At 42.4% G+C, this 24,813-nt stretch overlaps 1 protein-coding gene across 1 annotated transcript in view; it reads right to left on the bottom strand.

Annotated features, from left to right (window-relative positions):
* The window catches only part of kcnd3 (potassium voltage-gated channel, Shal-related subfamily, member 3), a gene marked incomplete at both ends in the record, with an annotated part of 255,647 nt that overhangs the window by 55,431 nt on the left and 175,403 nt on the right, over positions 1–24,813 (bottom strand). Inside the window, one exon of the mRNA XM_084068356.1 lies at positions 10,365–10,533. Within this exon, the coding sequence (XP_083924482.1) occupies positions 10,365–10,533 (169 nt within the window). The remainder of the gene's footprint in view (positions 1–10,364; positions 10,534–24,813) is intronic.

The raw sequence follows: 24,813 nt of genomic DNA, 5'->3' as shown, positions 1-24,813 counted from the left end.
GCTTCTCCCTCTCTCTCAAGCACACACGCACACACACGCGCACCAGTGGCGTGCACAGACATTTTGAGGGGCAGGTGCTCAAGTAAATTATCCTTTTTTTTTGTTTACTTGGTCTGCTCTTTTTTCCCTCTACACCTATACCTCTGGCTAAAGTTCTCCTCAGAAAAGGGATGCTAGGTTTCGAGTGGTTATGGTAAAAAGAAACATCATATCACATAAAGATTTGGCGGACCCCCTGTAGTAACTCTGAGAACCCCCTAGGGGTCCCGGACCCCCTGTTGAAGACCCATGCTGTAAACTGAAAAAAAAAAACTTTTTTTTCTTTTCTTCAAAAGGGCACTTCTGGTCAAGAGGTCAAAGGGCAGGTGCTCTAGCACCACGTAGAGTCTATCTGTGCACGTCCCTGACGCGCACGCACGCACGCACGCACGCGCATAATTGTACTCCGACTCCACTACATCTCAAAGACAAATATTGTACTTGTTCTCCGCTATAATTATTTGAAAATGTTTGTTACTAGTTACTTTGTAGATTTTGATAATTATTACAAAACCAGTAAGATCTAAATACATACTTTGAAAATAGCAGATCTACAAGCTCGCAAAGCGACACGTTGTGAGATTATAGATCTGCTATTTTCAAAAGATTTGTATACATTTTGAAAACTTTGGGACATTCTGCATAATAAGTACTTTTATTTGTGGTACTTTAACTCAATTTTGATGCCAATACTTTTGTACTTTTACTCAAGTAAATTTGTAATAGACTATTTCTACAATAGGGTATTGATACTTTAAATTAAGTTAAAAAATGGAGTACTTCTTCCATCACTGATTATGACTTGTTAAAGAAAAGATTTTGGTCTTGGGACGTGTTATTCTTGACTAAGGACTTGACTGTCTGGAGTTGGGACTTGACTTGGGACTTAAGAGCAAAGACTTGACATTCCAGTATTTGTGCCAAAAAACAATGACTTGTTCCCACTTCTGCGGTAAAGCTGATGGTAACATTCATTGTGGTAACATTCATTGAGGTAACATTATTGTGTGCCAGCATGAACAGCTGTCAGCTCCTGTACAGTTAGTTAACTAGCTACTGTTGATGCCAGCACACTAAAACAAAACACCTAAATGAAAGCCTCTCCCGCAATTAACATTATTAACGTCAAGCTGCGTTTTCCAATCAACATATGTCTGCTTGGAAAAGCGTCTCTCATGTAGGCGACTCCTTTAGTGGTTCTCAAAGTGGGTTTCAGGGACCCCAAGGGGTCCTTGAGGGAGTTCCAGAGGGTCCCCAGTCCCACTATTCAAATGATTAGTTAGGAACCAAATGGACCCTTACAGGTCTGTAACTCTGAGATTGTACAAATGTGACCAAATGGACCTGTACGGGTCCATTTGGTCACATTTGTATAATCTCAGAGTTATGGGGGTCCGTGGCCTAACCAAACTGGTGGTCCTTGAAATTAAACAGTTAGATAATCCCTGCTATAAGGGGGACAGTGATGTTTTTTGGTATTGAACACCGTTTCGGACACTGCGTTGGACTCAAGGGGCTAGCATCCCGCTTGTAAATTGAGGCTACATAGGAAGTGTGACAGCTCATATGAATGGCCTGTAGTCTCGCTGGTTGCAGAGGCAATTAGGCTCTATTCAAGCGGATGGGTTTTTGGCCGAACTTTACACTTGATTCTATTACCTTAATAAACATTATTGTCTGTTGGTAAAGTAGGGTATGCTTCTAGGGTTTCTACTGGTTCTACCGAGCAAAGACCCGCCCTCGCTGCGGTTTCAGCCAATAGCATACATTTTCCGGACGCATTTCGGACTGGTTATCAGCCGGATTATAGAAAGATGGCGGATTTGAAAACCAAAAGTTGGACTGCACTGCGGCTCCGTTAACATCACATGCAGGGAAGGTACTGTAGGACATACACAGCACCCAAGGTCGGGTCACCACTGACAGGCAAGTACTGTACAGCCAGCAGACACGTGCGTGCGGAAGAAATGCACACACGTTCGCTCGTCCGCTCACTTCACTCACGCACACTTAACCCATTAAGATCTGGAACGCATCTGTGTCACTTTTTCATTTGCGCTAAAAAGCATTATTTTACGCTTTGGCTATTTTTGAAAAATCGTGAAAATGTGTGAACATCTTTGAATATATATTGTTTAAAGCGAACATTTTTAACTCAAATCTTTGCTTCTGGGGGGTCCCTGGAACAAAATATTTTGAGATGGGGGTCGGCGGCCAAATACATATCATTTTGGGGGTCCTTGACAGGCTTCAGGTCTAAATGGGTTAATGCATATCACTCCTTCCAGCCAACACCTCATCTGGGTGAGAGCTATTTCGGGAAGGAACGCAACATTAGGACACACACAGCCTCAGGCTCTCCCCGCCTTTGCACCCACCCCCCCCCCCCCTCCCTCTCTCTCTCTCTGTCACGCTCTCCCCTTCCCTCTGGCATTGTTTGTCATAAGTCCTCACCTGCTCCATTCTTTTATGTATCAATCTGTTTTTATTTTTCTGTCACGGTGACATCGCTCTGTGTGTGTGTGTGTGTGTGTGTGTGTGTGTGTGTGTGTGTGTGTGTGTGTGTGTGTGTGTGTGTGTGTGTGTGTGTGTGTGTGTGTGTGTGTATGCGCGCGTGCGTGTCGTTTATTATGATGAGCAGGCGAGGTTACGGTTAGTTAAGACTGGGCGGCGGTCAGGCCATGGTCAAACGGCCAGTACTTTACACTCTACACACCCTGAGATCACTGGGAGATGGATGGTGGTGATCAGCGAGGGACACGGATGGAGAGAGAGAGAGAGAGAGAGAGAGAGAGAGAGAGAGAGAGAGAGAGAGAGAGAGAGAGAGAGAGGCAGAATTAATCTTAATCGATGCAAAAGTTTTAAATAATCATGATATTGATTTGAAGTCGTATGGCCCAGACCTAGTAGTACTTCAGACTCTTCTGTTTGAAACTCTATTACATGCTTCCACTGGCTCAGATTATGGAAAACAACACAATACAGTACGTTAATGCAGACTACAGACATACATTTACATAACTGTATCACCAGGGGACTATGGTCCTGTACAAGTACTGAATACATGCACTGAATAAATCAATGATTGGATGTGCAAAGATTCTCTTCAGTTACACAAAGACAACACTTACTGTAAAGTACGGTAATTGTTATTTGGAGCCAAGCAAGAACGATTAAAAGTCCGAGCTCAGCTTGAAACCGCAATGTTAAAAACCACAAGCCAAGCGAGAAATATTGGTGCAGTCGTGGACTGAACTTCAACTGCCACATTAACCCATTCAATCCGGGAACGCAAGTATTATTATTCATGTTTTTATTTCTTTTTTTATCCCACGATTTTGTAACCCTTTTTCACCCGGTGCCAATTATCTAAGTGATGCTGGGCGCTACACTGCCCCCGCCAGCCTAGGGAGCCCAGAGCCGAGCTCATGCCTCCTTCAATGCATGAGAGCCAACTGACCTTCTTGTCACCTGACGGGGGGGGGTTTCCCTGGTTGAACGTAGCGCGTGGAAGGAACACATTATTCCAACCAGTTCCTTTTCCCTCCATCAGGCACCCTGACTGTCATGGGTGAGGCGGTATAGCGACCAGGATTACCGCATGTTTTTGTGAGGGTATTAACTACCCTAGGAGACACGGGGAGAACATGCAAACTCCACACAGAGTAGGCCCTATTATGAAGTATTACTTGATACTTATAAGTCATTATAAAATGCCTTATAATGTGTTATGGTTACGGTTATAAAGCATTATGAGTATTTATGAGCTCTCATAACTCTGAATATACAGGGTTTTGAGCAGATTATAATGCCTTACAAGTATGTTCATAATGCGTTATACACATTTTTCAAAAATAGCAGATCCACAAGCTGTAGATCTGCTATTTTTGAATAACCAAAGACATCTAAAATGACAGAGATGTGTTCCCGGATTGAATGGGTGAAGACAATTACAAAGTCAGCCTACTGTACTATATCGCATTAAGAATACAGTTCATGATGGATTCGTCTTCAGTAGACTTGACTACCGTAACAGTGTCTTTACAGGTTTCCCCCCCAAAAAATCTATGAGACAACTAGCATTGATTCAGAACACTGCTGCTTGAGTCCTTATTAATAGCAAGAAAGTGGATTCATATCACTCCATTTCACAGATCGTTACACGTCTGCTCCCTCCCTCCCTGTCAAATGTACTACTGCTGGTTTTATAAAGAATTGAGTGGTTGAGAGAGAGCCTAAATACAGTTTTGATCTTGTGCTGTGTATGCCATGAACCTTCCAGACTCCTTAGATCATCTGAGACAGGTCTGCTTGTGAACCCACAGTCAGAACTAAACGTGGAGAGGCAGCGTTCGTTAATTTTTATGCACCACACCATATCGGGAACAAAATGCAGGTCTGCTGCAACTCTCAGTTCTTTTAAATCAAAGCCGAAGACCTTTCTGTTTGACCTTTCCTTTTTTTCTTTTCTTCTGCAATGTAATTTTATTCTCATCTTTCTGTTTCATTTGAACTTCCTCTTATCCTTAATTGTATTCAAATGTCCTTTGATAATGTGTTGGAATGCCCTGTGACTTAATGTCATAATGCTTAATGTTTTGTGTAAAGCACTTTGAATAGCCTTGTTGTCGTGATGCGCTGTACAGATAAAAACGCCTGGCAAAGTGTATCACGCCGCAGTGGGATCAGATTGTGGTTTGCTGGGTGGTTAATGTCCTTAAAAATCCATTTTGCCTTGGCCATGCACCGCCAAAACTAAGCTTTATTATTGTAATTTAGAACAAACATTAGGGGGAATTCTCATTCTACTGCTCTGCATTAAAGCAGTGTTTCTCAAACTTTTTCATGTCAAGGACCCCCAAATCGACATTTATTTATCCACGGACCCCCATTTGAAAAGATACGCCAGGGACCCCCATAAGAGAAGATTCTTACGGCTCTAGCCGTACATTTTTTTATTTCAAGGACCCCCAGTTAGACATGCATTAAGGCTACAGACCCCTATTTAATGGCATTTCTATCCCTGGAACCCCAATTTATATAGTAAAATCAATGTTAATTTAACTCTTGAGAGTGTACAAATGGAACCAAATGGACCCGTTAGGGTCCATTTGGTTCCATTTGTACACTCTCAGAGTTACAGTCCCATAAGGGTCCATTTGGTTCCTATCCATCATTTAGCTGGGGACCCCCTGGAACCCCCTCAAGTACCCCTGGGGGTCCCCGGACCCCACTTTGAGAACCAATGCATTAAAGGATGTGAATCACTGGTCACAAACACTGTTTAGGGGTCTGCCATGAGAACAGCCACACCAAGGGCCACGTGTGGCCCCAGGGTGCCCACAGACCCCCACAGGTGTGTTGCTCCAATCCGCACCAAATGTGGCACAAACACTGTTCAGGGAACTGGCATGAGAACAGCCAGCAAAGCCAACCGGGAGCCAGCCAACAAAAAAAACTAAATTGAACCCTTATGGGGCACAACAGCAGTGTTACAGCAGTGTTTAACACTTCAAATCGCCATAACTCGGTGACCATTGCTCTGATCAGTGTAATATGGGAATAGATTTGAAGGCCTGCCAATCTTGTTCTTTTAAAAGGGCTGAAGTAGTTAATTCATACTGCATTGTGGGTCCTGGGGAGACACCAGAGTGTCTTTTGGGTCTTGTGCTGGAATAGTATGGGAAACGCTACTGTTGGCTATCTCATCGTCGTTAACGATCAGGTGCATCACGGTACATGACCCGCTTTAATTACTTCAGTCTATATTAGTAGCTTAATGACTAGTATTAAAATGCTATTGTCTTTTTTATGTCCAATGTATTTAAGTTAAAAAAGTTAACATAAGTATAACTAAATGCATTTGAAATTAAATACAAATGTAATTCCAATTAAAAAATATCAACAAAAAATCTGGATTCCAATTAAAAATTAGCAAAAGCTACAAGCTCAAAACGCGTCACAGTTTTGAGCTTGTAGATCGGCTATTTTTGCTACTTTTGTGTGACATAGAATGGCCTGACAGTGTATATGCAAGGTGGCCCTCTGGAGTGAGTGTGGAAATAAAGTGGCTCTCTCTCCATCATCAAAGTTGCATCACCCCTGCTCAAAAGGCTACCGTGTTGTGAGTCAGTGGATCAGACATGGTGCTGACCATTCTCTCACCAACTGACGATGGCCGACAGAACGTCCAGTCTTCCATCTGCACAAGGTTGGGGGCAGGCCCAGATCCCTGAGAGATTGTGTTGAACGCCAGCATCGTCTGTACAGTAGATCAATATTATTAGCCTGGCCAATATCCGTAATTGCCAATTATGCAGCCAATGTGTCTCTGTTTTTTGACCACTTTTCAATTTGGCATCCCTATTCTGGGCATGTCGGGGCAGAAACCTCTTATCTCCATATTCTATCTTTTTGTGTTAAAAAAAATGAACACCCTGTATACTTGATCATACTACAGCGTCACACAAAAGCGAAGCGACGCGTTTCGAGCTTGTAGATCTGCTACTTTTGATGCTTTTAAAATTTGAATCCTGAAAAGTAACCGTTTTGGACATATGAGGTTTCCACCCGACAGAGACGATAGGCAACATTTTTCAAAAGTTTTCAAATTTTTTTTTTTCAATTTAAATTCTTTGACTGCCAGAGTATTTTCATAAAGTACTCCCCCAGTGCCAGCGATTTTCGTGTTTTTTGTTGTTGTTATTTTGTAATTTAATTTTCAAATAGTTTGTCTTTCTGCGGTTTTAAACACATGTATACGACAGATCGACCAGCAGAGAGCAGTAGACCCCCCCCAAACAGGCTCAAACAGTCCATAGGTCATAACCGGATGTGACGTTTTCGACAATCGCTGATCGGGCTAAATTACGATGTGATACACGATTACGATGACTGTTCGTCACCCAGACTAAAGAAAATAGAAGTGGAGCTCTCCGTTAGTTTTTTATACCGTGTGAAAAAACGTGTTTTTCCCTATTCTGGCCGAAAATGACCGGGAAAAAAAAACAGAACCGGAAACGGAATATGCGTCATGAATCCGGAACCTGGTGAGTCTGAAGGAATCAGAAAGTGAAACTGATGATGAAAAATAAACAGAACAGCGCGATCACAGTAAAAAGTAAAAACTTCTCGTTCTGGCACTGAGGGCATTCAGAAAAAACTCGGGATAACTCGGGGCTTGGCACTGAGAGAGTTCATCTTAATTTAATTTTCTTTTCCGGTCAAAAAATTGGTAAACAGTGGACTAGGACTGACCAAAAACTTCTGGCATTGGGTGGACTGCACAATCTGTATGAAAATCTCCATGGATTCGGTGTGGCAGGCAGGCAACATGGAACAAATGAAGTCCCTCACCAAATCTCTCAAAGCACTTGAAAATTCTTTCTTGAGAGAAAACGTGTTAGATCCCTGCTTCAGAGAGTCCCCCCCAAGGCAAGCTGTGTGACATGAATGTGAGAGAGGCTCTGAAACATCATCATTGACTCATCATCATGCTAGCTGACTGGCTGGGCCCCACAGCACAGCGGGGGAGCTGAGCCTCTGCTATGCTTTGCACACTATTAGATTAGATACTTAATTAAGCGTTAAGTAATACTAGAGAGAGAGAGAGAGAGAGCCTGGTTTAAGGGACAAGCGCTTGTCATGCTCACGGATGTCCACAAACACGCACACGCACACGCACACGCATACACACACACACACACACACACACACACACACACACACACACACACACAGGGGTGAAAGTGGACCGGAACGGTCCGGAACGGCGTTCCGGTAAAAGATTCGGTCCCGGAACGCCGTTCCGTTAAGAAAAAGTCAAAGGCAGCTGTGAAAATCCCATATTAAATAACCTGCCACAGACCCATGGCCATGTTCAAGAATAAAACATAATCTACTAACGTCAGATTAACATACAGGGCGTCACAACCATTCATTAATTTGTGCGTACGACGGGACACTCTCACAGATCTGTGATTTCCCCCCACTGTTTGTCTGACTTCTTTTTTTTTTTCTCCCCCCCGTTCCGCATAAACAGCTGCTTTGGCGTCAAGTTAAGTAGTTTCAACTAGGCTACCTGGGTACTTCTACTTCCAGTAGTATGATTTCAAAATAAAACGTGTGTTGAATTGTAACATTACAAGGATAGAGTTTTAAAAAACCTCTTATTCTGAAATGCACATCGTTTTGAAAGGAAACCAGATTTATTTTCTGGAGGCCACTTGACAGCTTTCTGCTCACGGAACACAGCTCCACTTGACTAACGTGCATCGTAAAAATGTAAATAACACGGACGTGGGTCATGGGACATTATGGAATATAAAGACTTTGTGGCAAAAGTTCATATTTACAACCATGATCTCTGAAACCAAGACAATGTGGGGCTATGGAACAAAAGTGTGTTTTCTTTCATCTTTTCAGAAGGTGAGTAATTCATCTTATCTAATGCTGATAGTGGTGGAAAGTAACTAAGTACATGTACTCAAATACTGTACTTGAGTATAATTTTAAGGTAATTTTACTTGACTGGAGTATTTCCAATTTGCAATATTTTTATTTCTATTCCAATACATCTCAGAGGCAAATATTATACTTTTACTCCACCTCAATTATTTGAAAACTTTAGTTTAATACTACTAGTTACTTTGTGGATTTTAATCATTATGACAAAACATACATAAACCGCCCCATTTAAACTTTGGCTTTTTGAAAATGTACTTATTGTACAGTATGGTCAAGTTGGACAATATATAGCTCTGTTTTCATCATGTGTATCAGGGGTGCAGCCAAGGGTGGGCCCAGGGACGGGATTTATTTATGAGAACGAAAATTAAATAAAGTAACCCTAACCTAACCCTAACCCTAAACCTAAAACCGAAATAAAGTAAAGGAAAAAAAGTACCAAAACCGCACATTTTTCGACCCGAAACCGAAAAAAAATGTGTCAGTTCCGGCAAGAAATGTCAACCACTTTCACCACTGCACACACACACACACACACACTTTATCATTTATTTATGTCCACATAAGAGATACAAGACAAGGACACAAATATTTACAAGGTGCTGTACAAAATGTACAGTCAGAAAATCTTGGGACAAATACCCACACATCCTTCAGGGGCTTAAAGTGACAGCGTCTTCGCCATATTTGGCGGCTACCGACAGTAGAAGAGATTGCAGAGAATTTTGCAAGACGTTTAACTGCTTTTGGTTGGAAGCCTCTTACAACCAACCTTTATGTACATGTCCTATAGCCAAAGATAAAAACAAGTAGATTGCACCTATATAGGCTCGCTCTGTGATGGTATGGAGGAGCGGCTGGTATTTATTGACTTTGGTCATAAAAGCTTCCTCTAAGCTTCTCAAACTTTTTCATGTCAAGGACCCCCAAATTGTCACTTATTAGCCCGCGGACCCTTATTTGAAAAGATATGCCAGCAAGGGGCCCCCATAAGAGAAGATTTCTACGGCTCTAGCATTGATTCTCAACCATTTTAATTTCAAGGACCCCCAGTTTGACATGCATTAGGGCTACGGCCCCCCATTTAATGGCATTTCGATCTCTGGGACCTCAATTTACAGTATATTGTAAAATCAATGTTAATTTAACTCTGAGAGTGTACAAATGTAACCAAATGGACCCGTAAGGGTCCATTTGGTTCCGTTTTGTACACTCTCAGAGTTACAGACCAATAAGGGTCCATTTGGTTCCTAACTACCCATCATTTAGCTGGGGACCCCCTGGAACTCCCTCAAGGGCCCCACTTTGAGAACCAATGCACACACACACACACACACACACACACACACACACACACACACACACACAATACCGTTAGCGCTGAGAGACAGTAGTCTGTAGCGTGTAGTTTCGGCGGGTTTAGAGGTTAAATGAGACACTCCACTGTAATGGAGAATGATGACTGCTGCTGCAGCTGATGCTTTCTGGTTCTGAATGAGCTTTCTGTTTTTTCCTCCTCAGGGGGAAACTATACTATCCAATGCAATTGTGCGAGAGCAAACCGCAGTGTCACATTTGATACACAGGGACAAAATAATGTGTCACATTTCTAGAGATTGCGGGCTTGACCTGTTGTGCGTGTGCGCAAGAGAGAGAGAGAGAGAGAGAGAGAGAGAGAGAGAGAGAGAGAGAGAGAGAGAGAGAGAGAGAGAGAGAGAGAGAGAGAATTGAATTCCATAATATATACACACAGCACTCTTGGTCCTCTTGGAACCTGAACCTGATGGCTGCCCCCAGTCAAGTCCTCCCCTCTGGAGGGGGTTGGCCCGGTGGAGGCAATATAAAACTGTTATATTCACCTGCATCTTCTGCGCCCGCCGCTTGTCCGCTCTCTGGTTCTGGTGATAGATGCGGCTGAAGTTGGACACGATGACGGGGACGGGCAGGGCGATTACCAGCACCCCGCTCAGGGAGCAGATGGAACCGAAGATCTTCCCCGCGATGGTCTTCGGTACCATGTCTCCGTACCTGTGGTTGAGAGAAGGGGACAGAGATAAGATAAGAGGACACTTTTCAGTTCAAGGATCCCCCCGTTTAGGTATGCATGCACTAGTTCACGGACCTCAAATTTACTCTGAGAGTGTACCAAAATTTAACCAAACGCACACTCTCAGAGTTACATACATGTTAAGGGTCCATTTGGTTCCTAACTATCTGTGTCTAACTATCAATACTGTAGCTTGGGACCCCCTGGAACCCCCCTCAACGACCTCTGTGTGGCTCTACAGCAGCTCAGTGTGAATGAAACCTCACCATTCACACACAGGAGACCAGGGACGTCACGGCCATTCACTGTGCGTACGATGCGACACCCTCACTCTCACAGATCCGTGATTTCATACCCCCCACTTTTTGAAAAAATAAAAACATTTTTTTTGATAATGAATCAGTAAAATCAGGCAAAAATAAGAATTAAAATATAGCTGCAAGCAGCGATAATACGGGGCCAGTGAATAGAGAGAGATGGAAACGGAATAGATTGAAGAGAGAGAGAGTGACATGGAAACAATAGATTGATGAGAGAGAGAGATGGAAACATAATGGTTTGATTGGACATCTCAACCTACTGCCATTAACAGGATTCGAACTCTCAACCTTCAGACTAATAGGCTGCAACACTACCTATAGTGCTATAGCTTTGTCCAGGCTGATATTGTCTGTTGAAGATCATAAACTCTTGCCTTCTTTCATGAACCAAGCCCCTGTTTCACTAACACTAAGATCACTCGTTCACAAGCCATTTACCAATGAAGAAATTGTACATCTCCTCAGAACCAAAACTAATGAAAGTAGCCGATCTACAAGCTCACAAACCATGAAAAGTTGTGAGATTGTAGATCAGCTATTTTCAGAATGAAGTATGTCATACGTAAAAAACGTACTCTCAAATAAGCATTTCAGGTTATCTTTACCATTTGCACATGTATTCATTGATACAGTCATGTTGTTTGCAATTCAACTTAAATTAAGTCTACATCAAGTGAGGCTTGAACTGGCGACCTTGAGATTGTGAGGCATTCATTTAAGGGAGACGCCATTGGCCCAACAGACAAGTAACTGTGAAAAAGGAGATCACACAGATGATACAGTTTCACGCAAATAGCTTTTAGGCACAGATGAATAATTTTCATAAAACTGTAATAGTTAAAATCTATCTCCTCCTGGGATTTTTGAGCAATCTGCACGAAACGTTTACCACTTGAACTTTGGACCTCTGCCTACAAAAATTTCCAACGGATTTTCCATAAGTGAAAAAATGCAGAAGTTAGGAGCCAATGACTGTTTTTCATATAATTCAAAATGGTGGGAGATCTAAAGGTCAGAGGTCAAAAGTCAGACCACGAAAGTTGTCGGGCATGAAGAGACGCATGTGTGTATCGAAGTTTCATGGTTGTAGGTCAAACAGGGCATGAGTTGTACCTGTTCAAAGTTGGCACTTTCAATTGAGTGCTATAGCGCCACCCTTTGACGAATGAGTGTGAGAATTATTTCTTGGTAGTTTTTCATGAGCATCTACCATATGGCCGAGTTTCGTAAAAAGCGTATGCACGGTTAAGCCAGAACTGGCAAAAACAAGTATTTTTCAAACTGCTCAAAATTGCGGAAAATCTAAGGGCGGAGCTTAACACATCGCGTGCCAGTCGCGTAGATCTACGCGAACCGATTTAAAGCCGCAGTGTGCCAGTCGCGTAGATCTACGCGACTCGCATTTCCCATGTTAAATCGAAAAAGTGCACTTTCCGGAATTTTTTTCGACCCATTTCCGGTTCCGGGGCCGACCGGAAACGGAATAAAACTGGTTCCGTTTTTTTCGCTCGCATCCGTTTCCTGTCTAGGCGTCAGCTTAGAATCGATTTATCTCCCTTGTGGTTTTCCTCACCGCATCGTCCTGTCTAACGTTCTCGCCTGTAACTTCAAAATGGCGGCACGGATCGGCTCGGAGTTTTTTGTTTTTGTTTTTCACGGATCCCGTGTTTGTGTCGAACCAAATGAACGCGGATTTTAAACGGATTTAGCGGGGGCTATGACGACATGAAAAAAACAAAAAAACAACAAAAAGAGCTTGGCACTGGTAGGTACATTATGAGATTAACCTCTGGCGTTCAATGTGTTAATGGTCAAATCGATACGTGTGTTCCTCATGAGTCAAGGCACATGTGTAAGCAAGTTTCACGACTTTCGGCCAAACGAGGCATGACTTATGCCTGTTTAAAGTCTGCCTTTTCAAAAAATTGCTATAGCGCCCCCTTTTGGCCAATTGGAGTAAGATTGGTTTCAGTGATATTTGGAATGACCCTGTACATTTCTGCAAAGTTTCAAAGAAATGTGAGTCTGCATGTATGTTTTAGGCACAGATGAATAATTTTCTTTAAACTGTAATAGTTAAAATCTATCTCCTCCTGGGATTTTTGAGCAATCTGCACGAAACGTTTAGCACTTGAACCTTGGACCACTGCCTACAAAAACTTCCAACGGATTTTCCATAAGTGAAAAAATGCAGAAGTTAGGAGCCAATGACTGTTTTTCATATAATTCAAAATGGTGGGAGATCTAAAGGTCAGAGGTCAAAAGTCAGAGGGTGAAAGTTGTTCAGCATGAGGAGACGCATATGTGTATCCAAGTTTCATGGCTGTAGGTCAAACAAGGCATGAGTTGTACCTGGTCAAAGTTGGCATTTTCAATTGAGTGCTATAGCGCCACCTTTGGACGAAAGATTGTGAGAATTATTTTTTGATCGTTTTTCATGACCATCTACCATATGGCCGAGTTTCGTAAAAAGCGACAGCGCGGTTCAGCCAGAACTGCGAAAAGTGGCAGAAGAAGAAGAAGAAGAAGAAGAAGAAGAAGTGACAGAATACTGCCAATAACAATACGTGTACAGAGCAGAGCTCTGTCCCCGTAATAACCTAACCCTAACCCTAAAACCGAAATAAAGTAACCAAAACGCAAAAAAACAAAATCCGCCCAAAAAACACAACATTTTGAAAATACAAAATGTGTTTACATTTGACAGTTACAAATGTTTTTTACAATTTTTCAAAAATAGCAGATCTACAAGCTCATAGCGCGGCACTCGGTGCCGCGCTATGAGCTTGTATATCTGCTATTTTTGAATAGCCAAAGTGTAAAATAAGGGGTATAGTAATAGTCCACCGAAAGTCCATCCCCCCACCTTCTGAGAGCCTGTGACGTCCCTGCACACACAGCAGACTGAACACCAGTCACAAAGACACAGTCATGCAGTAGTCCATTCACCAGAACAATTACTTATTTTCTATCAATTACACACCCCATGAAGCCTTGAATTCATGGAGAACAATAAAAACATGCAGTCGGTCTCGCTGAAACTCAGAAGGTAGGCTCACATCCTTATAATTAATAATCAGTGGGATTATCCATAATTATATCCCTTCTTTCAGCACCACGGAGGTGGATATCTCTCTCTCTCCCCCTCTCTCGCTCCATGTGTTTTCTGACAGAGCGTGTTGGAGCACTGTTTATATAACTTTATCGTTCTTTAGTGTGGACACTAACTTAATTAATGTTATAGTGCTCAGTTCGAAGGCTCAACATATCATGTAAACAAGGTAAATTGGCCTGCCCTTAAAGGTGCAACTAAATTAACAGGAGTGTGATGCTGAATTCACACCAGCAGTGGTGTATTCCACTCCCACATGCATAACAACAATAATCGTTATAATTAGACTGATTTCATCATCCCACGGGGGGAATTGAGTTTTCAGCTTTTCAAGTGAGCGCAGGCGGGGGGAGCAGTTAAGGGTTAAGTGTCTTGCTCACCTCGACACGTTGTCGAGGTTGTCAGTTATGTTATGATATTGGATACTTGGTTAGATGTTTTCATACCAAAACACGTTGTCTTATAACAGTATGTAGACAGCAACAGTAATGCTTATAAGACAGAAAACAAGTTTCAGTGTCACGTACTTGTAGATGCAACACTGGCATTATTTCTAGCAGTGGAGTGATTAGATCCCGCCAATATTGCGTCGAAGTTGACGAACCGTACTAACCGGGGGCCAATGTGGCGTCTATATCAGTGGTTCTCAAACTTTTTCCATGTCAAGGACCCCCAAGATGATATGTATTTGGCCACGGACCCGCATCTCAAAATAGTTTGTTGCAAGGACCCCCAGAAGCAAAGATTTGAGTTACAAATGTTCGCTTTAAAAATATATATATTCAAAGATTTGCACACATTTTCATGATTTGGGGATTTGGGGACCCCCTGGTACCCCCCGAAGGACCCCTGGGGGTCTCCGGACCCCACTTTGAGAACCAAATGGTCTATGTACATTATGTCTATGGAGGCTCCCGCCAGGCCTCTGTAGTGTAATTGAATGACAGTAAATACTATTAACCTTTAAAGAAAGGAGGAATAAGAAATGCCAGGGCCATTTTCCAAAAAGTCATTCGGGTCCATCCAATCTGAAATATTTGCAAGTCAAAAGCAATATCATCTGAGGCTCGTCTGAAGACAGACATTATTAGATCCCGGGCTGGAGGGAACCTGCATCTTCAGAATGAAGCATGAGGGAGTAATTGAAAAGAGAGAGTAAGGAGAAAGAAATTCAAAAGTTAACAAGCATGAGTCCCACAGGGAAAAAAAGCAAACGGTTGTGTCTAATGGGCCTCATTTTGTATTCATGGGCAAAAAGTGCGGCTAATTTGTTCTTGTTTTGCTGCCGAACAAGAAGTTCTGCTGAACTCAGGCCAAGACAGATTCCTAATAGACTACTGGATAAAATAGGCTTTAAATAGATGAACTGAGGCAAGATTAACCATATCACACAGCAGCAATATAATGCATATCGTTGCTGTCGGCTGGAAACATTCAACGTCCAAAACCTTTCCTTTTTTATTACTATTTAAATGAAAATAATGTAAAATAGGGGAAATAGACGATCTACAAGCTCACATCGCGGCATGTTGTGAGCTTGTAGATCGGCTATCTTCACTACTTTTCTTCAATACTTGTATGATGAAGTTGGGCATAATTTACAAAACTATATCAAAAGAAATATGGAGAGCAACGATATGAAGAGTCATATTCATATGATAAAACAATACGATATCTCACAGTGAATTGTATTCACATGTACTCAGTGGTGGAAGTTTGGTTGGTTTTCAATGGAAGCCAGTGACATGAAGATTCAAAGCTACACCCGACGTTTGTAGCTGCAACACAATCTACAGCTGAAGCTTGAGCTGGCTTCAACTGCAGCTACAAAGCTACACCACGACCAAGTGTTGATTAACCATTTCCACTCATCTTCTCTCTTCACACAATTCCTACTTGTAAAGGGGGAGATTCATTATTTCCGTCAGCCAGTTCTGTGTTCTTTTTAACCCCAGGCTTTATATTTTCCTTTATGTTTTCCTTGCTCGTCTGACCCACGCTTGACGTGAACGAGCGTGTTGATTAACTTTTCAACAGCGACTCAGCATCAGATATGCTTCGTCGCGTGGTATCTTTGGTAGCTGCCAGTGTGAGCGGCATTACAAACCATCATACGTAACAGAATCACAGACACCACAATGTTGAACAACACGCTTATTTGCAAATCTTCTTCATTTCTCCCCCCATGTCCAACATGTGGATTTCAACAACCAACCCCTCACATGTAGACATGACAGACACGTGACGGTCACGCCGACTTACTCACAATACCAAGCAGACAAGCAGGATAACAACACACGGACACAAAGACATCTGGGAACACATCCTGTGCGTCAGATGTGATGCAGCTTATTCGTGGCTTGTTGCGAGACAGAGAACCGAGGCCGTAGAGAGAGAGAGAGAGAGAGAGAGAGAGAGAGAGAGAGAGAGAGAGAGTTTCAAAGGACCATAAAGAATTCTGTCTTTCCTCAATCTCCCCCACGCGCGCCTCCTCTGATATGAGGCATTATTGGTGTGTCTGGAACACTGGATGGAGAGAGAGATGTACTGAGTACAGTACATCACAGGCAGGGCCGAAAAGAAGAGATATGAAGCTCCTTTAATCTCTGTATCTCGAGTGGATTCACCAACAAAAAAAGTGACCGCAAATGACCAATTTTGATTTAGCCGTGTATTCTAGCAATTGCGTACCTCCCCAAGCACTTACATAAACACATGCAAATACACACAAAAGCACGCACACACACACACACACACACACACACACACACACACACACACACACACACACACACACACACACACACACACACACACACACACACACACACACACACACACACACACACTTTAACAATTTATTCATGCCCACATAAAGGAGAGCACAAATATTAAAGGTACAGTTAAAGGTAGGGTAAGTGATTTTCTTTGGTTAAAATAAGTGTTAAATAGCTCTATATTCTGATAGTACTCATTGCTATAGAGTGTTTGTTCAGTAAAAGGAGTCTCCATGTCTCTCCAGCTCTTTATAAAACAGAAAATGCATTTTAGTTTCAGTTTCAGTTTAATTTCCAATTTTATCCAATCATGATAGAGAACTCAATCAGGATATAGATTTAACAAGTGAAATTGGAAGTGATGACACTAAGAAATGAGCAGACAAAATTGGAACTGGAACACTATAAAAATGAATCTTACTTTCTCCTGATTGGCTGAGATTTTGACACCTTTTCTGTTTATTAAAGAGCTGGAGAGACGGGGAGACTCCTGTTACTGAACAAACACTCTATAGCAATGATTACTATCAGAATATAATGCTTTAACCTTTTAACAAAATACTTTTTGTTTTAACCAAAAAATATCACTTACCCTACCTTTAAGGTTACATTAACAAAATCAATATGTCTTCATGATTCAATAAGCATCTCAGTCAGTGGGTATACGTAGCAGCGTCTCTCTGCCAATTATGGCAGAGACGGCACAGTACTTTGCCAGCCTTTTTGTGCATCCCAAGTTGTTGAAACCCTCTAACAACCAGTCTGTGTGGGCGCACGCATGCACACACACACACACACACACACACACACACACACACACACACACACACACACACACACACACACACACACACACACACACACACACACACACACACACACACCTACCTCTTTCAAAGACAGAATGGGAGCAAGTCACAGCAAGTGTCAAGAGCCACTAGTTAATTGTTTTTCCTCTCCGATATAAATTCTATTCTGACAACAAAGCTGCAGTACAAAGATCAGCTGAACGGGACAATGAACAGGTGCAACATCAACCCCAATGACCTGGAGTCAGCTGCAGCAAATGGGCCACACTGGCTCTCCTTATGCCACACACCTTGAGGAGAAACACACCCAACACTCCTTATGCCACACACCTTGAGGAGAAACACACCCAACGCTCCTTATGCCACACACCTTGAGGAGAAACACACCCAATGCTCCTTATGCCACACACCTTGAGGAGAAACACACCCAACAACAACGGACGGTTCCGCGCCAGCGAACACACTATGGTGCTGATGCTGATCCAGCGCCATCTCAACCTTCTGATCCAAGGCCTCACATGTCCCAAAATGTGGCAAGATCATAGAACAGGGGGTCCGGGACCCCTGAGGGGTCTTCAGAGTTACTACAGGGGGTCCGCCAAATCTTTGTGCGATGGGGGAAATATAAGCCGAAAACAGCAGATTCACAAGCTCACAACGCCTCGCGGTGCGAGGCGTTGTGAGCTTGTGAATCTGGTATTTTCGGAGAGTTGTTGTGGAGGGAAAAAGAGCAGACCGTGAGCAGACAGAGCCAACGGTCAAGTTGACTAAATATTGAGGGTTGCAGCATGGTTCCATCCGGTTCCCGAATGGAATCAGAAAACTAATGCTATTGGGTGGAAGGGCACCATTCACTCAGTAGAACACTGAACAGGTAGAAGCCCTAGAGAAGCATATCCTATACTCAATCATCAATTTTACAACTAATAGGACCATAATTTACGCATGTCATGATAATTGAAAGAACACTTTAAACGCCACTGAAAGCATAGTAGTATTTATGACAATGTTGTACTAAAGTAAAATATTGGCACGACCCGAGCAAGCTACAGTACATCATCTTTTGTTAGCAACAATGGTCTGCCAAACAATCCTGACTATGCAAACACAAAGCCAAACTTCTCCATGTAATCCTCTGGGAGCCATACCAATGTGCACAGTAAAATATACATAAAGTCTCTAGTGTTAATTTATCCTCCTTAAAAAACTGAACAACCAGGTGCTCACATGAGATTATAAAAACGTAACAATAGTTAAAAAGTGTCAATGGTGACTCACGGATCAAACAGGATCAAACATGCAGAAAAACAACAGACCGTCCGGGAGCTCAGGAGTAAAAAGGAGGAACAGCCTTTATTAATTAAAAGGCAACTGCCAACATGTTTCGACCTCGGAAGGTCTTCATCATCTTTGTTATAGCAACAATGGTCTGCCAAGGCAATTCTGACTATGAAAACACAAAGCCTAACTTCTCTGTGTAATCCCCTGGGAGCCAGGCCAATGTGTTTAAAGTCTGTGTGTGTGTGTGTTCAAAGTGTTAATTTATCCTTTTATAACCCTGAAAGTACACCAAGTACATTTACTCAAGTACTGTACTTAAGTAACATTTTGAGATATTGTTTACTTTCTTCAGCATTTACAATTTTCAATCCTTAATGCTTCTACCCCACTACATCTCAGAGAAAAATATTGTACTTTTACACTACAAAAAAAAAAAAAACGTTACTAGTTACTTTGTAGATTTTGATTATTATTACAAAACACACTAGCCACTTCAGCCCTATATATATAGTTCAGTCATTTGAAAATAGCCGATCTACAAGCTCACAATGCGTCGCGATGCGACGCATTGTGAGCTTGTAGATCGGCTATTTTCAAACTATTTTTTTTAATACATTTTGAACTTGTGAAATGGCACATTCTGCACAATGAGTACTTTTACTTTTGGTACTTTAACTCATTCACTGACTTTTTATCCAAAGGCCCAGACTACCAAGTTGACTTTGACGACTTTTTTGTTTTTTAGTGGTATATAAAAGATTGCGCTGTTCTCTATCACCCGAAAACAAAAATGTCTGGCAGTGGGCAAACACAGCCAGAAATAAGTCTGGCAGTGAATGAGTTAAGTGTATTTTGATGCCGATACTTTTGTAATCGGGTACATTTTGAATACGGGACTTCTATAGTTGTAATAGAGTATTTCTACATTGCAGGTATTGATAATTTTACTTAAGTAAAACATGTGAGTATACTTCTTCCACCACTGGAGGACTGTACAGTGAGTGGGTATAGTCTGGCCTGGGGTCTGATCTATTGATTACCATGCGTCTCTCATCACTGTGAGCCACAGCGGCTGGCGGATGGAGAGAGACAGAATAATGCGTTTCACATCCAGACTGATAGAATAGGACAGCTTTCTGGCAACTGTCCTGCTGACATATACATGACTGTATGCGTGTAGAGGCTTTTATAGAGCCACTACAGATCTGATTAATGTACTGGGCTCTGCTGTATGACACACAGGTACAGTATAATGTCATGAGTAAAGCACACACGTATCCAAACACAAGCACATAGTCAGTCTATCTCTCTCTCTCGCTCTCTCTCTCTTTCTCTCTCTCTCTGTCTCACGCACACACATGCGCACGCACACGCACACGCACACGCACACACACACATCATGTCCACTTGTACAGTTTCCAACAAGTATTCATCATAACTCCTATCACATACGATGGAAAGAACATCACATATTAATCCGTGAAGACCGGGAACGCGTCTGTGTTATTTTAAGATTTCTTTGGCTATTCAAAAATAGCAGATCTACAAGCTCATAGCGCGACTATGAGCTTGTAGATCTGCATTTTTTTTTTAAACATGGAAAATTTGTGCAAATCTTTGAATATATACATATATAGACTATGTTTTAAAGCACATTGTTTTTACTCCAAACTGTGCTTCTGTGGGGTCTCTGGAAGAACATATTTTGAGATGGGGGTCCGTGGCCAAATACATATCATTTTGGGGGTCCTTGACATGGATTTAGTTAGGATGTTAGGATTTAGAAAACAATTTTAGATTTGGCCGTGGACCCTCATCTCAAAATGTTTTGCTCCAGGGACCCCCATGAAGCAAAGATTTGAGTTACAAATGTTCGCTTTAAAAAATATATATATTCAAAGATTAGCAGAAATGTTCAAGATTTTTCGAAAATAGCAGATCTACAAGCTCATAGTGCGGCACTCGGTGCCGCGCTATGAGCTTGTATATCTGCTATTTTTGAACAGCCAAAGAAATCTAAAAATCACAAATACTTTCCCGGATCGAATGTGTTTAAGCTATAACTAGGATAAGTTTGAACTTAGTGTGAGGTGGTGGAACTGGCCCCTGATCTTGTAGATCTGATCTTGAACAGCCAAAGAAATCTTAAAATGTCACATCTGCATCCCCGGGTTGAATGGGCTAAAATGTGTGTGTGCTGCCTGCAGTACATCATTACACGTCCCACCAGGGCACACGCTGTACCAACCACTCGTTAGCCAGACCAAGATGAGGATGAGTTACAATGACAAAAGAACCAGGCGGAATTACATGAGCACGGTTTGCTTCCAAATGAAACACATCTCCATATCAAACAGTGGTGGAAAAAGTCACTTTTCTTTACTTAAAGTAATACTAGGTAACTTTTTCAACAAAACTAAAGTTAAATTGTATATCTTTTGTGAGTGGCAAAAGTTTCACAACACCCACTCCACTCCATTTCACCCCCGAAAGCCTTTTATACATATATTTTCTATTTCTATTGAACGGTGATAGGGGTGTCTTTCCCATGAAAATGACGTCTTCTGGCCGGAAAACGGAAGCGGAAATGCACTGGTTTCCTGTTTGGCCAGGAACTACCGCACCGGTTTCCTGTTTGGCCAGGAACTACCGCACCGGTTTCCTGTTTGGCCAGGAACTACCGCACCGGTTTCCTGTTTGGCCAGGAACTACCGCAACGGTTTCCTGTTTGGCCAGGAACTACTGCACCGGTTTCCTGTTTGGCCAGGAACTACCGCACCGGTTTCCTGTTTGGCCAGGAACTACTGCACCGGTTTCCTGTTTGGCCAGGAACTACCGCACTAATAACAAAAAGGAAACTCACGCTGATTTTAAGAGATTGTATGATTTGAAGATCGAAAAACAACAGAAAAAGAAAACACAGCTCACGGTAACTAAAGCTCCACTGGCTAAGAGAAACGATCCACAGATCGTATAAAACAATTAAAAGAACGCTTTTTGAAACGCTTCCGTCTTCCGGTGAAAACAAATGGAATTCTGGGTAACAGAGGAATAAACGAACGGCCTGCAGTGACGGTAATGACCAGCAGAGGCTGCTAAAAATCGTTATTTGTGGACCGGCATTGTATAACTTTAAGTAAAAGTATCAATACTGCAATGTAGAAGTACTCTGTTACAAGTAAAAGTCCGGAATTCAAAATGTACTTAAGTAAAAGTACAAAAGTATTGGTATCAAAATGTACTCAGGATACCAATAGTAAAAGTACTAAAATGTTTGATAATAGCCTAGGTATAAAATAGGGCTAAAGTGGTTAATATGTTTTATAATGTAATAATTTATATCTGCAAAGTAACTAGTTCAAATCATTTTAGTGGAGTAAAAGTACAATATTTGCCTCTGAGATGTAGTGGAGTAGAAGTAAAAGTATAGAAAATTGAAAATACTCCAGTAAAGTAAAAGTACCTGAAAATTGTACTTAAGTACAGTACTTGAGTAAATGTACTTAGTTACTTTCCACCACTGCCCCTGGGTTAGTGTCGAAGTGTCCTTGAGCAAGACACTGAAACCACTAACTGCTCCTAAATGATCCGCTTGGTGCCTTGCATGGTGTCCTCTGCCATCAGTGAGTGAATGGGTGAATGTAATGTACATTGTAAAGGGCTTTGGCCGCTTTATTGGCCAAATCCGTCCCGCCTCACAGATCGTGACACTGGTGGGAAGACTCTCTGCCAGGGGTGTAAAGTAACTAAGTACATTTACTCAAGTACTGTACTTTTACTTCTACTCCACAACATCTCAAAGTACAAAATCTGTACTCTTTACTCCACTAGAATTATTTGAAAACTTTAGTTACTAGTTACTTTGTAGATTTTGATTATTATTACAAAACATACAGTAACCACTTCAGCCCTAATAGCAGATCTCACAATGCGTAACATGCGACGCATTGTGAGCTTGTAGATCTGCTATTTTACATGATTTTTGTACATTTGAAAACTTGTGAAATGGGACATTCTGCATAATGAGTACTTTCTACTTTTGGTACTTTAAGTACATTTTGATACCAATCCTTATGTACTTTTACTCAAGAACATTTTGAATTCCGGACGTTCACGTAACAGAGTATTTCTACAGTGCAATACTGATACTTCTACACCAGTAAGACTCCCTAATCGGGAGATAAGCGACCGTAGGTCACATGTATACAGAAGAGGGCTGTAACGGCGATTGGTTCCTAGTTGTGTGTGAGCTGCAGTGGCAGGGGGTCCTCCACTGGGGGCGCCACCACTTTTGCATCCGTTCTGGAGCACCAGGAGTGGGTGGTCCCCGGGAATGCCCCGTGAGCAGCCCCGTTGGGGTGGTCATTTGGTAATTTGTCCACATGTGCTCATTTTTTACACTTGGGGGTCCCCGAGGCAGCTGGGGGTCCCTGGAGCTCCGGGGGTCCTTGGAGGGTGTAGTTTGGCAGGTAAGGAGTGTGTGTGCAAAATGTGGGATGGATCGGGGCAATGGGTGCGGAGATATGAGCAGGGCAAAAGTGTGACGTGTGTGACGGAGTGACGGAGTGACAGAGTGACGGACGGACACCTGGAGCAGCTTTCTGTAGTAAGTGCGACCTACGGTCGCAATAAGTAAAACATTTGAGTACTTTTTCCACCACTGCTTTCTGCATGGAATGAGCAATAATCTGTGTATGAGACACTGTGCTCGTGATTGCCATCTAACATAGTGATGAACACACACACACACACACACACACACACACACACATCTAACATAGTGATGAAGCACTTCTGTCACAGTTCACTGGAGACGGCAACACACAGAGTCATGACACACACGCACGCGCACGCACGCACGCACGCACGCACGCACGCACGCACGCACGCACGCACGCACACACACACACACACACACACACACACACACACACACACACACACACACACACACACACACACACACATACACACACACACACCCACACACACACACACACACACACGCACGTATAGACATACACAAACCCACTTATTCCATTAAGGAAAATAAAGCAAAAGATCTAACAACTCCTACATTAATCACAGATTTTGGAGCTTAATGCTGCATTTAAGCGCTGGGGGGGGGGGGGGGGGCTTCTCGTATTACCAGCAGCGCACATAGCCGCCCACACACCGTGAACCACCCAGCCACGACCACATCTAAGAATATATTTACAGACATTAACAAACACTTGTCAAAATGTCTTTTCTACACAGATTAGGCAATAACGATTCCATCAATGGCGTACACAGGCCCCGACCGCTCCAAAAAGAAAAGCTTTTATCTCGTCCCCCTCCCTTCCCTCAGAGAGATGTTTCCATTAGGTGGAATGAAGAGCTAATCATATTCAATCATCTTGCGTGCCTTCGTTAATGGGATCCTATCAGATGGCCCGGTTCAGGCCCTCCCCCTCCTAACACTAACAGTCAATTTGCCTCCCCCATACATACATTCAGTCAGGCCGGCCTGTCTCTGATGATAGCCATCTCTGAGCCATTACACTTTGCCTCTGAGATGGAGAAGGGCTCACACACTTTAACCCTTTAAGACCCAAAGCCGATTCTACATGTCTCTTAAATTTTCTGAAAAACGTAAGTTTCTATATCAGTTGTTCTCAAACGTTCTCATGTCAAGGACCCCCAAAATGATATGTATTTGGCCACGGACCCCCATCAAAATATTTTGTTCCAGGGACCTCCCAGAAGCAAAGATTTGAGTTAAAAATATTCGCTTTAAAAATATACATATTCAAAGATTTGCACACATTTTCACGATTTTTCAAAAATAGCAGATCTACAAGCTCATAGCGCGGCACTCGGTGCCGCGCTATGAGCTTGTAGATCTGCTATTTTTGAATAGCCAAAGTGTAAAATAAAGCTGTTTAGCTCAAATCTAAAAATGACACAGTTCCAGGTCTTC

Source organism: Gymnoscopelus microlampas (genome assembly GCF_963454915.1).
Source record: "Gymnoscopelus microlampas genome assembly, chromosome: 10".
In the NCBI taxonomy this organism is placed as follows: domain Eukaryota; kingdom Metazoa; phylum Chordata; class Actinopteri; order Myctophiformes; family Myctophidae; genus Gymnoscopelus; species Gymnoscopelus microlampas.
This window is presented reverse-complemented; position numbering and strand designations above follow the sequence as displayed.